General features: G+C 44.9%; 1 protein-coding gene and 1 pseudogene across 2 annotated transcripts in view; one reads left to right on the top strand and one right to left on the bottom strand.

Annotated features, from left to right (window-relative positions):
* Positions 1-2,691: 2,691 nt before the first annotated feature.
* Positions 2,692-3,238, bottom strand: LOC102913861 (PRELI domain-containing protein 2 pseudogene; annotated as a pseudogene).
* An 8,944-nt stretch (positions 3,239-12,182) lies between these two features.
* Positions 12,183-13,981, top strand: part of Rp2 (RP2 activator of ARL3 GTPase) — a 40,343-nt gene continuing 38,544 nt past the window's right edge. For both annotated transcript variants that reach the window (XM_006991402.4, XM_016009695.3), the window contains exon 1: positions 12,183-12,488. In XM_006991402.4, the coding sequence (XP_006991464.1) occupies positions 12,387-12,488 (102 nt within the window). In that variant the 5' untranslated portion in view covers positions 12,183-12,386. The remainder of the gene's footprint in view (positions 12,489-13,981) is intronic.

Raw genomic sequence — 13,981 nt, 5'->3', positions numbered from 1 at the left:
CAACAATGCAAGTGACATCTCATGCTGGCGAGGATGTGGAGCATTGCTGGTGGGACTGCAAACTTGTACAGCCACTTTGGAAATCAATCTGACAGTTCCTCATAAAATTGAGAATCAATCTACTTTCAAGACCCAGTTATACTACTCTTGGGCACATACCCAAAAGATACTCCACCCTACCATAGGGATATTTACTGAAGTGTGTTCATAGCAGCTTTCTACATAATAGCCAGAAAGTGGAAACAACCTAGATGTCCCTCAACTGAAGAATGAACAAAGAAAATATGGTATGTATTTATACAATGTGGCTCTGCTCAGCTGTTAAAAAATGACATCATCAGGCAAATGGATAGAACTAGAAAAAAAATCATCTTGAGTGAGGTAATCCAGACCCAGAAGGACAAATACGGTATATGTTCACTTATAAGTAGTTATTAGCCATTAAGCAAATGATAACCAAGTTACAGTCCATAGACCCGGAGTGGTTAGGCAAAGAGGAGTATTGGGGAAGGGACACATAGATCTCCCTGGGAAGGGGAAATCGAATACATTTTGGGTGGACTGGGGGCCATTGGGGATAGGAGTGTAAGAGATCAGATGGAGAGTGAGAAAAAAGGAGAGAGCATGGGGAGAGATTGCTGGAATTGGTGGGGGGTTAGAGGGGGTGGAAATGTAGTACAGTGGAAACTTCCTGGAATCTATGAGGGTGATCCTAGTGAGGACTCCTAATAATGGGAGATATAAAGTCTGAACTGCCATCTCTTGTAGCCAGGAAAGGCTTCCAGGGGCAGGATTAGATTGCTTTCAGTTGAGTTGTTGGCCAAGGGGGGGGGTCCAGTGGAGATCCCCAAACAACCCAGTCTTGATGCTAGAAGAGAGGGTTGCTCTCCAAAAACTGACAGCAGGGCCCCATTGCCATGGACAACATCCACACAGCTCATTGAATGTGGAGAGGTAGAACTGGGGCCTCCAGGGAGTCTTCAACCCTAAGTTCTAGTTCTTTGTGTGGGAAGGTACTCTGTAGGCTACTGAAAGAGAAACCTGGGCACCAACCCAGCTACAAAACTGTCCACCTACATTCCGTCCTGCCTATAAAATATACTAGGGCAATGGTGGCACAGAACTTGTGGGAGTGGCTAACTAATGTATGATTTAACTTGAGGCCTATGCCCGACAAAAAAAAATCAATTAAATGATTCCTAATGGTATTTTGCTATACTCATAGATCTGTGCCTTGTCCAGTCATCATCAGAATGGTTTCCTCCAGCAGCATATGGGAGCAGATGCAGAGACCCACAGCCAGATATTATGAGGAAAGAGAGTCTGTCTATATTGGAGGTCTCCATAGAGTCCCTCCCCTTGGAGTCTCAGGGAATCCTGCTGAAGAGGAGACAGAAAGACTGTAGGATTTAGAGGGGATGGAGGGCACTAGGAGAACATGGCCCGTAGAATCAACTAAGCAGGGCTCATATGGACTCATAGAGACTGGAGTGCCAAGCACAGAGCCTTCATGGGTCTGCACCAGGTCCTCTGCATATATGTTATGGTTATTAGCTTTGTATTTTTGTGGGACTCCTGACTGTGGAAGTGGGTGTGTCTTTGACTGTTTTGCCTGCTCTTGGGACTCTTTTCCTCATGTTGGATTGCCTTGTCCAGTTTCAGTGTGAGGGCTTTTGCCTTGTCTTATTGTATTTTATTTTGTTGTGTTTGGTTGTTGTCTCCTAGAGGCCTGATCTGAGGGGAGTGGATCTGAACGGTGAGGGGTAGTGGGGGGGGAGGAGCTGAGAGGAGTGAAGGGAGGCAAAACTGTGGTCAGGATGTATTATATGAGATAAGAATCTATTTTCAATAAAAAAAAAAACAGATTTTCTAACACATTCTGATTTGCTTTATGCTTTTATTTTTGTCCTTTTCTTGAAAAGCATTGAAATGAATATTTGGAAAGTAGAAATTTCACTATATTATATTTTTAGCCCAGAAACTAACTTTGCTGAGGGGAAGGGGAATCAGGTCTCTCTGTTATGTAGCTCAGGCTGTCCTGGAGCTTACTATGTAGACCAGGCTGGCCTTGAATTCACAGAGATCCACCTGTCTCTGCCTCCCAAGTTCTGAAATTAAAGGTATGTGCCACTATCCCTGGCCAGAAACTAGTGTGTGTGTGTGTGTGTGTGTGTGTGTGTGTGTGTGTGTGTGTGTGTGTGTGCACATACATGGGGGGTGTCTTTGTGTGTGCATGTGGAGGTCAGAGGCCAACCTTGAGTGTCATTCCTCAGGAGCCATTTACCTTGTGTTTTTAGACAATGTCTTTCACCAGGACCTGGGGACCCCTGATTAGGCTAGGTTGGCTGTCCTTCAAGCCCCAGAGATGTTCACTTCTTTGGCACCAGGATTGCACATTTGCACCACTACATCCAGATTTTTAAAATTATCATCTGATTGTGTTTTTTCCCTTTATTCATAAGATTGTAAAGAGACCATGTCATAAAATTCCAGCTGAAAAGGTCTCATGTCTGTGAGTCCCATTATTTGAAGCAAATTCCAAAGTGGAGTGTCAATATATGCTCTGGCAGAAAGGTTTCTGCTTTTCGAAGCCATTGACTCTGTGTCCTGAAACTTGCATCCAGTAATTATACCTATGATGCTGCAGCCAAGTAGTGAGTCTCAAAAAAGAGTAGACACAGAGGCAGCTTCCTAATGATTCTTTATTCCACTAAGTGGGGCACAACACTGGTCCTTTAGCAGCATCTCCATTATTCTAATTCTCTTCTTGGCTCCCTGGCTTAATAAGGCACTCAAAAAAGTTTCCAAAATACAGTTGAGAAATCCAGCCCCTGTGATTGAAATTCTGTCCCTCTGAAGGAACTCTGTCAAATTTGGATTTTGCACACTTTCCCAAAAGACAGTCTCTTCCCTCATGGATGTATACTGTGTCCATGTGAGGCAGTGACTTCATATAGCCATGTTCCATTCCTGAGGACTGAGACATGGTTTTTCTTCTGTTTGGATATCAGGTAACTTTAAAATACTCACCTTTCTTAAAATTTCTGGAACCAAATTCTGACAGATATCAATCATCTTTCTATAGATGAATCCTGTTAGTTCATCTTTCTTTTCTGCCACAAATTTTTACAGAGATGACATTTTATTCCGTGGGGTTGGGATACTTTTGGGAGAAACAAATGACCACATGCTTTAAGGGGTACTGGAATACCTGGTGAATGTCCATGGTGACCCCCATGTCATGCACCTGCCTCCAAGTGCCTCACTGAGCTCCAGCCCTACATCCATATTTTTATGGGGATTCTGGGAAGCAAACTCAAGGTCCCCATGTTTGTTTGGCAAGCACTTTACCAACTGAGCTATCTCTCCAGCCCCTGGAACTACTTCAGTGTAAAAAGTTGCTATAATTATGTGGTGGTTTGAATAAGAATGATCCCTATACAGTCATACATTTGAATGTTTGGTTCCCAGTTGGTGGGCTGTTTATGAATGATTAGGAGGTATGGCCTTGTTGGAGGAAGTGTCTCACTGGGGTTGGATTTTGAACTTTCAAAAGCCCATGCCAGGTCCCAGTTTCTCTCCCTCCTTCTCCCTCTCTTCTCTCTTCTCTCTTCTCTCTTCTCTCTTCTCTCTTCTCTCTTCTCTCTTCTCTCTTCTCTCTCTCTCTCTCTCTCTCTCTCTCTCTCTCTCTCTCTCTCTCTCTCTCTCTCTCTCCACTCTCTCCACTCTCTCCACTCTCTCCACTCTCTCCACTCTCTCCCCCTCTCCCTGCCTGCTGCATAGGATCAAGATGTAAGCTTTCAATTACTGCTCCAGAGCGCCATGCCTGCCTTCCTGCTACTACACTCCCCACCATGATGATCATAGACTAAACTTCTGAAACTGTAAGCAGGCCCCTAATTAGATGCTTTCTTTTATAAATTGCCTTGGTCATGGTGTCTCTTTGTAGCAATAGAATGGTTGAATACAGGCTACACTCACACAGTGAAAAATCTGGTTGGATAGTCAGATCATTGATAGAAAAGTATTTTTCACTTCGTCTAAATAATGACTCCCACCAACAACAGTAGATGAGGCATCCTATGTAAGAACAGTTGGAAAATACAGTTTGGTCACAGGTGAGATGACTCAACAGGTAAGAGCACTTGCCATACAACCAATTCCTGGGGCCCACCTGGTGGAGGATAAAGAAAACTGACCACTGAAAGTTGTCTTCTTAATTCCATGTGCCATGGCACACATATGCTTGTCCCTCCCCACAATAAATAATAATAATAAATAAAATAATTTAGAATTTTTTAAACTTTCTTATTTATTATTTGTGTCTTTCATATCATGCATCTCAATCCTATTCATTTCCCTGTCCCTTCATATCTGCCCTTGCAGCTCCCCCAAAAAAATAAAGTTTAAGATTTAAAAAAAAAAGGAAAAAATCTATCATGGAAGCAGTAGTGTGACACAGTGAGTCACACAGGAAACTCTTTTGTCCATATATCTTTACTTGCAGTGTTCATTGCAAAGAGTCATTGGACTGGTTCGAGGCCTCTGGTTTCTGCTGCACTATCCATGCTGGGCCCTCACTGGGACTCCTCTTGGATATCTGTTGTTGCCTTGTGTCATGGAGATGCTGCAGCTTTGTGTCTGCAGGACTGGCCCCTTCACATGCTCCAGCAGATCACAGATGTGGTGGACGTTGGGATGGGCCAACTAATAACCCTGGTTCTGGGTCTGGGGAGTTGCAGGGTTGAGCAGTGCACCAGTTATCCCCGGTCCTCACCACCAGGGTGAGCTCTCCAGCATTGCACCCCTTGTAGAAATGATCAGGGGGTGAGGCCAGTTCTCCTGCTTTCATGTCCTCAGGGTCAGCTCTACTGGGTTGCCCAGGTGACGTGCAGGGGCCACTCTCTTGAGTGTTGCAGTTTGGTAAGGGGCAGAGACAGCTCTCCCGCTCTCATGATTTCAGGGCCAGCTCTCTCACCTGCCACAGGCTGCGAGGAATGGGAGTGATGGGGAGGGCATCTCTTACCCAGCCCACACCACCACATGGCAGATGAGGGATGGTGCCAGATCTCCCACGCTCACGTTCTCCGGCCGCTTCACCCACACCCCTGTCGATAGGGTCAGCTCTGCTGTGCTGCCCAGGAGAGATGCAGGGCCCACTTTCCTGAGTCCTGCAGCTGGTAAGGATGAGGGTCAGCTCCCTTGCCCACCACAGGTAACAGGGGAAAGGAGGGATGGTCATCTTTCCCTAGCCCTCTCCACCACATGTCAGATGAGGGGGTGTGGCAAGCTATCCCACTCTCACACCCTCAGGGCCAGCTCACCTGTGCCTCTGCCAACAGGGTCAGCTCCACTATGCTTCCCAGGAGAGGAGCAGGGCCTGCTTTCCTGGGTTCTGCAGCTGATAAGGGGTGGATCAGCTCCCTCATCTGTCACAGGAGAGATGGGAGAGGGATAAGCAGGAACATCTCTCCCCCCGACAATGCTGCCACATGACAGACAAGTAGTGGGGACAGCTCTCCTGCACTCACAACTTCGAGGCTGGCTCACCCACACCTCTGCTCTGCTGTACTACCCAGACAAATTGCAGGGCCCGTTTCCCCCAGTGTTGCAGCTGGTGAAGAGCAAGCTCAGCTCCCTTGCCAGCTGGAGATGGTAGGGCAAGGGAAGAGAGCATCTTTCTCTGGATCCCACCACCACACCACAGATGAGGAAGACAGTACCAGCTATGCCCCTCTCACATCCTTAGGGCTGGCTCACTTGCACCCCTGTCTACAGGGTCAGCTCTATTGTGCTGTCCTGGTGAGGCACAGAGCCTGTCCTCCAGAGTGCTGCAGCTGGTGAGGAGTTGGGTCAGGTCCCCCATCTGTTGCAAGGGGTGAGGGGAGGAGGGCATTTTTCCCTCACTCATGCCACCACATGACATATGAGAGGGGCTCTCTCTGGAGGCCCACAAAAGTTCCTAGTGAGATCTGAGCTTGCTTTATCCAGCAGAGCTGCATTGCTTGACCACGTGTGTGGTTACCAGGTGATTGGAAAGGGTCTGCACTTGGCTGAGCTAGAGGGAGGTCTTTTGCTCCTCCCCTTGGCATTCCTATAAATAGCCCTTTAGAAGAGACAGAAGGGGCTGGTGGATTAGGATCCAGGCCCTCCTGAGGCTATCCTGTGTTTCTGTTTCTCTCCCCTCTATCTTTCTATCTGAAAGCTGATCTCCCTTCCACACTTTCCCATTCACATGCCATCCGGGCCAGTTTGCCCATGCCCCTACAAACAGGATCAGCTCTATTGTGCTACCCAGGTGAGGTGTAGGACCCTCTCTGCTGAGTCCTTCAGTGAGGGACAGGACCAGTCCTCCCTAGTGCTGCAGTCAGTGGGGGGTGGGGCCAACTCAGTACAGCCCTCTCCCCTCTGCCTTTGGTAGTATCAGGAGCCACATACATACATCAACAGAGACCATGGGCTGCATCAGAGCCTGAACTCAGACATGGGCCCCAGCAACATCCCAGGCCCAAACATCACCATGACCCTGGGTGGCAATCAAACCACCCATCTCAGCTCACTCCTCATATCTTTCTCCTCTTCAGATATGCCTCTGTCCACAGGACATGAACCATTCTCTCTGTCTCTGTCTCCCTGTTTCTGTCTCTGTCTCTTTCTGTCTCTGTCTCTCTCTGTCTCTCTGTCTCTGTCTCTGTTTCTCTCTGTATCTGTCTCTCTCTCCCCATACCATATCATACATTTGCTTACCATAGTAGTGCCTGTCTGCCTGGTGCCGTAAGGTACTGAGTGGGCCCGAGTTTTCTCCTCAGAGTCCAGGGCAGACGTTCCAGGCCTGCATGTAGGTCTCTTTGTCTCACTTAGTCCATCATGCTTCCTCATCACCAAGATCATAATAGTGCCCGACCAACTGGTGCCTCTGGTGCAGGGCTGGCTTCTGGTTGGTGCTGAGGTGTCACTGGAGTCCTCTTGCAAGCCTGACTTCCACCCACCCCAGCAGCATGACATGGCATAGAGGTGTTGCTCTAATTTAGAATTTTTAAAATAAAATATAGTTTCTTTTCTTTCTTTTTAGTTTTTATTTTTAGAGACAGAGTTTCTCTGTGTAGCCCTGGCTGTTCTGAAACTCACTCTGTAGACCAGGCTGACCTTGAAATCACATAGATCCATCTGCCTCTATCTTCCCTGCCTCCCAAGTGCTGGGATTCAAGGCATGTGTCACCACCACCTGGTGAAAAAAATATAGTCTTTATAACATAATTACTTCTCCTCTTCCTCCTCCTCCTTCTTTTCTCCTTTTTTCTTCTCCTCCCTCTCTATCTCTATCTCAGTGTCTCTGTGTGTGTGTAGATTAGGGCCTGACATTAAGTGTCTTCCTCAATCACTCTCTACCTTACATATTAAGGCATAAACTCCCACTGAACAGAGTTCAGTGACTCGATTTGGCTAGTCTAGCTAGAAAACTTGCCCCAGGTATCCCCTGTGTTCTCCTCTTGAGTCCTGAGATTATAGACAATCTACCATGTCCACTTGGTGTTTTACATGGGTGCTGGGAATCCAAATTCCTGTCCTCATACTTACATAGCAATAATTTGACCCACTGAAACATCTTCCCAGGCCCAATTTTCTTTTATTTATTTATTGTGTATATATGCATGTGTTCTGTGTGTGTTTGCACATGTGTGTATGCATGTGGTAGCCAGAGGTGAATGCTTTGTGTCTTCCTCAATTGCTTTCCACCCTATTATTTTTATATTTTATTTATTCATTCTGGTTGTGCTCGGTGTATGTGTTTGGGTGTACATGTTTCATGGTACAGATGTTGAGGTCAGAGGACAGTTTGTGGGAGTCAGTATTCTCCTTCCACCGTGTGGGTACCAAGGATCAAGTCAGTTCATTGGACTTGGTGATGGGCTCCTTTACCTTCAGAGCCATCACATTAACCCTACACCTTAATTTCTAGAGACAATGTCTCTCACTGAAGCTGGAGCTCAGTGATTGCCAATGAGCACTGCCCCACCCCCACCCCAAGGTCCTCCAGTCTCTGCTTCCCAGTATCTTTTAACGTGGATACTGAAGCTTGCACAGCAAGGACTTTACCCGTCTTTCTAGTCCCAACACACAATTTTTAGTGCTTTTAAAAATAACCAAAACTGGTCAATAAGAAAGAAGGTCCAAAAGAATTGTTTGAGAGTTAAAGTGTGAAAAGAAATGTTGGCTTCAAAAGTCACCTGCACATGTAAATTTTTTTCAGAAATCTTCTAATCCTCTTCTTCAATACTTAAACATTAGCAGAACTGACTCTCACTGCAGGAGCCAGCATCTGAGATGACACCTAGAAGATCTGTACTTTACAGTACTTATTGTTTTTGTTTAGTCTTCATGAGTTACAGTGGGCCTCAGGTGGCCAACTGAATGCAGTGGGAGTGATGCGTGGCTTTTGAGGTGAAGCCATACATGGCTTTATAGCATTTGCCTTGGTCTCTTGATCATTCACTTTTGGAGACCGAGCACAACATATGGAGTACTGAAGAGATGGTGAAGAAAGCCCCTGAGATTTCATATAGAGTGATTCGTGACCAGCTTTCTGACTATTAGAGCTAGCCCAGCTTAGGCTATAGATGTACTATGGATCAATGTTGAGTTGCTGCTGTCAATTCCTGCCTAAAATGCAGATTCATGAGAAAATCTAGCAGTGGTTAAGCAATTATAAGTCATTAAGTTATCAGTCGGTAACTAAAACGCTCCTCCTCTTCCTCCTCTTTCACTTGATGTGAAGTGTGTCCCCTCAGGTGGGTGTAGAGTGAACAAGGACATGTCTGGCCAACATGGGGAATTTTTCAGCTAACATTGTTAAAATTATTCACTTATTCATGCTGTAAAAATATATGGCTTCAGCTAGGTGGTGGTGGCGCACACCTTTAATCCCAGCACTTGGGAGGCAGAGACAGGTGGATCTCTGTGATTTTGAGGCCAGTCTGGTCTACAGAGAGAGAGAGAGAGATCCAGGACAGGCACAAAAACTACACAGAGAAACCCTGTCTCGAAAAACCAATATATATATATATATATATATATATATATATATATATATATATATATATATATCTTCAAAGCTGTCTTCTGGGAAGTAACTATGTCACTTCTGTGGTCAAGACATAGGAGAACCAGAACTATCTCTCAAACTTAGGCATAAAGGTCAGGCATAAAGCCACAACTCAACATTGTAATACAGATGAATATGTATATAACACTAAACACAAAGTGAAGCTTTCCACAGAAAGAAAAACAGGAGTATAAATAGTGGGAAGGGTCCAGGCAGAAAGAGTAATTGAATTTATGCCTAGCACATATCTTTCCAGGACTTGTTCACCACGTACTTTTATAATATGTAACCCATTCCTGCCATTGCAGCAATCAGAACATGTGTGCACATCAATCTATAGACAATTAAATGGCCAAAATTTGTCTGGCTATCTCCCTTCAGAATTTGAATTAACGTATAAGGAGCTCATTGTACACTAGGACAGAAGAACCAGAAGGACTCAAGGTAGGATGGCAGTTGGCAGCTATGTATATGCTTATTAGTAAATACAGAGCTGGTTTGCAAAAAAAAATTGTTATGGAAATTCATGGTAGGAGGAGCTAAAGAGAGACAGGGAGAAAAAATAAAAGAAAGAGAGACATGGGCCTGGTGACATGAGGACTCAGTTTAAGGACTGTCTGGGTTACTAGGCAACTTAGCCAGACCCTGTCTCAAAATTAAAGCATTTTCTAAAGGTACAGGGAGGTGCTGAAGATATAGCTTGGGGGTAGAACACTTTGCCTGGCATGTGCAAGGCCTTAGATTCAATCCCTAGTACCTTTGAAGAAAGAGAGAGAGAGAGAGAGAGAGAGAGAGAGAGAGAGAGAGAGAGAGAGAGAGAGAGAGAGAGAGTAGCTTTTTAGTCCTGGGTTTTCTTGGGTGGGTGGAGGGCCATGTGGAAAGGAGGAGACAGTGCCTTAAGTAGCCCAGGCTGGTCTTGAACTCCCCCCTGCTTCTATCTCTAAAGTGCTGGAAACATATCACCACACTCAGCTACAACTTGTATAATCTCAATTTAATTTTAGTTTAATATGATTTGGGGTTAGACTGACAATGGGCTGAGAGTTAATAGAGAGGAGCCTTAACTTTCAGTTTTATTTTAGGGTCTCTGAAAAAATTACAGATTGATTTGGGTTTTGTTTCAGGTTTGAGTTTCTCATGAGCACATATTTCAAAGCAATGAGTTTTAGAAATCATTTCCCTAAAATAGTTTTATTTAGTAGTATCTTCATGTAGAACATTGTCCCTGAGGGACAGAGCTCCCATAGGCACCAGAAGGCTGAGGCACATGCATCTCTATTTCTTTTTTTTAAAATAATGTATTTATTTGTATTTTATGTGCATTGGTGTTTTGCCTGCATATATGTCTGTGTGAGGGTGTTGGATCCTCTGGAACTGGAGTTACAGACAGTTGTGAGCGGACATGTGAGTGTTGGGGATTGAACCCAGGTCCTCTGGAAGAGCAGCCGGTGTTAACCACTGAGCCACCTCTCCAGCCCCTGCACCTCTATTTCTTTATCTCTGATGAATTAGAGATGAACAATATAAAGACAGGAAAAGGCTCCAGACAACACAGATTCTGGGTTTTTCTAGTTACCTGCTCAATTACTGTCATAGTGGTCACAGATTCATCTCTGGATCTTGGCTTCTTATTCTGCACTATGCAGTGATCAAAGTTTTGCTATTCTATGAATATAAACCAGCAGCAAGGCTCTAATACAAAACTATCCTCACATAGAACTTTAAACTGACACTAAAAAAAGGTGTAATGAACAATCTTTACTGACCAAGATCTGGAACTTAAATTTCCAGTCATTTACAATTCTTAAGCACTGTATGTTTCTTCCTGATTGTGCAAAAAGGGCAGGAAATGAAATGGGGAACAATCTTAATGCCCATATTAAGTCAGAGGCTCATTTAGAATCCACATTAAATGTGATAGGTGTGATAAAATAAAAAGATAAACAAATTTGAAATAACTGATCTGCATTAGATGTGCTAGCATGATGATGAAATACTGTACCTCAGAGAAATCAACTTACCTATTATGAAAGCAGTACATTTGTATTGTACTAAAAGTCCACTCAAATACAACAAACATTAATAATTGTGTATATCCTTCATCCAGGCAAACTTTGTACTTTGAACAGATCTGATTGTTTATATGGCAGGGTTTATATTCTCTAATAGGCTGTGCACTGCTTGAGTTCCAAAAATCCCTTTGTGGTAACTCCACATGTCTCCACCACCGCCACAATTGGGTCACTTTCTTTGGGAAGATATAGGGGAAAGGTTACATGTGCTTCTGTCATTAGATGCATGCAATCACTTGCTAAACATTTTATTGAGCACGTAGGCTGAGAGATTCAAAGATACATGCCCCTTTACGATATCATTTTGCTCTCAAATTCTAGTAAGGAAACAATACTTGGTTATTTTACTAGATAATTATCCAGTTTTGGAGAGATAAATAGAAGTTTTTAGAAAACTTTCAAGGGGTTGGAGAGATGGCTTAGTGGTTAGAATCACTTGCTCCTCTTGCAGAGGTTCGGCCCCCAGCATTCACTTGGTGGCTTACAATTATCAGTAACCAGATTTGAGCCCTCTCTTAACCTCCACAGACACCAGGCATGCACGACTTGATCAGAAGCTTGTGAGGCCTATTGAGAAGTGTGCTAAAGGGAGGAGTAAAGGACACAAATTTTAGGTCTTACAAATTCAGGGCTTCTTACGAAGAATTCTTTTTCTCTCGCGATTTAGGTCATAAAACAAGCCTACTATTCCACATGGCATCCCCTCCAGAGCTTAGAATTTAGAAACTTTGGAAACTTGAGCACCACATTAGGGGAAAGGGACACAGGATAGTCCGACCCAACATCAGGCAGCTAGCACAGCCTAGTTCCCGGAGGGGAGGAGCTGGGGGCGGGGCAGGATCGACCTGGGGGCTGGGCCTCTAAGAATGCACCGCCGCCGCTAGCTCGATTACTGACGTAGGCGCCAGGCTTGGATTGGTGAGTGAGTTCTTCGGTCTGAGCTCATAGGTGCAGAGCAGCTTGCGGGACTTTGATTGGCTCAGTGACTGCTGACCGCTTATTGGCTTGCGATAGGTTGTCATGGCGACCGAGGGGTGGAAAAAAGGAGAAGGGTGTTGGGCCTGGCGGGAGTGCTGAGGTTTGTGGGCGCCTGAACTGCTCTCCTGGGCGGTGTCCGGGAAGCTGCTGGCCGAATCTCCCTGGGTTTGCGCCACCCTCTGGGAAGTGTCCCAGTGCGTGGGCTTCACTAGCGAGACCCTTTGGCCGACGCCATGGGCTGCTGCTTCTCTAAGAGACGGAAGAGTGAGAAGGAGTCGAGGGCTGAGGGAGAGGAGGAGCAGCCCAAGCTGTACAGCTGGGACCAGCGGGAGAAGGTGATGTTTTGGGGGCTCCCCTACAGTCCTCCCCGACTGCCCCTCGGGGGGTCGCGAAGGAGCTGACTGCGAGAACGGGACAGCGAGGCGGGCGGCCCACAACTGCCTTTCTCTCGCGCACTCAGGGAACTAAAGTCCGGACGCAGGACTTTGGGGGCGGACTGTGAAGGGCTCAAAGGAGTTGGTGGTCTGCCTAGCCAGACCCCCAGAGCCTCTCCCTTGGCTCTGCACCCTGACTCCCCATCCCAGGATGAACTCCGGGGAGGGAAAGAGCCGGGAGGGTGCTGGATCTCCAATCAGCTCATTTCACCAGCAGCGGCCAAAGGGGTTTGGTCGAATTACACACACCAGACTGATTCTCATCTTTTCCGCGGCTTGTGTTCCTGAGCTGTTTCTCTTTTGTCTGCCCCTCCTGACAAATCGTTTTTGGTGCCTCTTGGTGTTTCTCAGTTACTAAATGGACTGTTTCATGTCCACCTTTGCTCTCCCTTCTCTTCCATTTACAGAAAGGAATAATGAAAATTGAGGCAGTCTTGGAATGTATTGTGTAAGGTACCCAACATAAACCAGGAAGTAGCTTATTATTGTTGCTTTATATGAATGAAAACGCCCTTATTTTTATCTCATACATAACTAGAACTCAAAACGGTTTGAAAAAGTCCCCTAATCTTGCACAAAACACACTTTTAGGCATACGTTTCGCAATGGTTCATTCCTCTTTCTACATAGTTCTTCATTTCTGCCTAGTATAGTTGCTTAGTAAAACACTTCGATAAACATCTGTTATTTTGGTTTCCCAAATAAAATGTGAGATCTTTTTTAAATGGGTGTCGGTTAACTATTGCTTCATGCAACACCTTTGACCAAAAAAAGAAAAAAAAAGAAAGAAAGAAAGAAAAATACTTTATAGTAGGTCTGTTATTAACGTTTTGGTATAATGAATCATCCCGAAGCATTTCAAATCCCCAGCAGAATGTAGGTATTCATATAAACTAGATTTTCAAAGTGTTGGCTTTTAAAAAATGGAAGATTTTGGTAGAATCCTCAGGCTCAGCTTGCCTTTGACTCTGAAACCCTTCTTGGGCCATGTGGCCTTTTGTTCCTCTTCTCTTATAGCAGTATTTTATCATATAGGAAAGTGGTCTATTTTCTGTTTTATAAGAAGATTGTACCTATCAAAGTTATTTGGTGGGTGGATTTTGAAATATTCATTTTTGACAGCCTTGGGATTTCTAACAGTGCTGTTTAAATTTTTATCCCCAGTGCTAGGGATTGAACTATGCTAGGCAAGCATTCTACCACTGAGTGGCATCCCTAGCTAAACAATGCTCTTTAAGCTTGAACTTCCTGCTCCAGAGAGTTGTTTTTTAGTTTTTTTGTTTTAAGGTCACAGGCTAAAACTAAAAGTGTGCTTTACATTTTTGTGGTAGTCTTGGTTGACTATGGCTCACTTTTTCACAATAATTGTCTTACAGCTAACTTCTACTAACAAA

This window comes from Peromyscus maniculatus, chromosome X, assembly GCF_049852395.1.
Source record: "Peromyscus maniculatus bairdii isolate BWxNUB_F1_BW_parent chromosome X, HU_Pman_BW_mat_3.1, whole genome shotgun sequence".
Classification (NCBI taxonomy): domain Eukaryota; kingdom Metazoa; phylum Chordata; class Mammalia; order Rodentia; family Cricetidae; genus Peromyscus; species Peromyscus maniculatus.
This window is presented reverse-complemented; position numbering and strand designations above follow the sequence as displayed.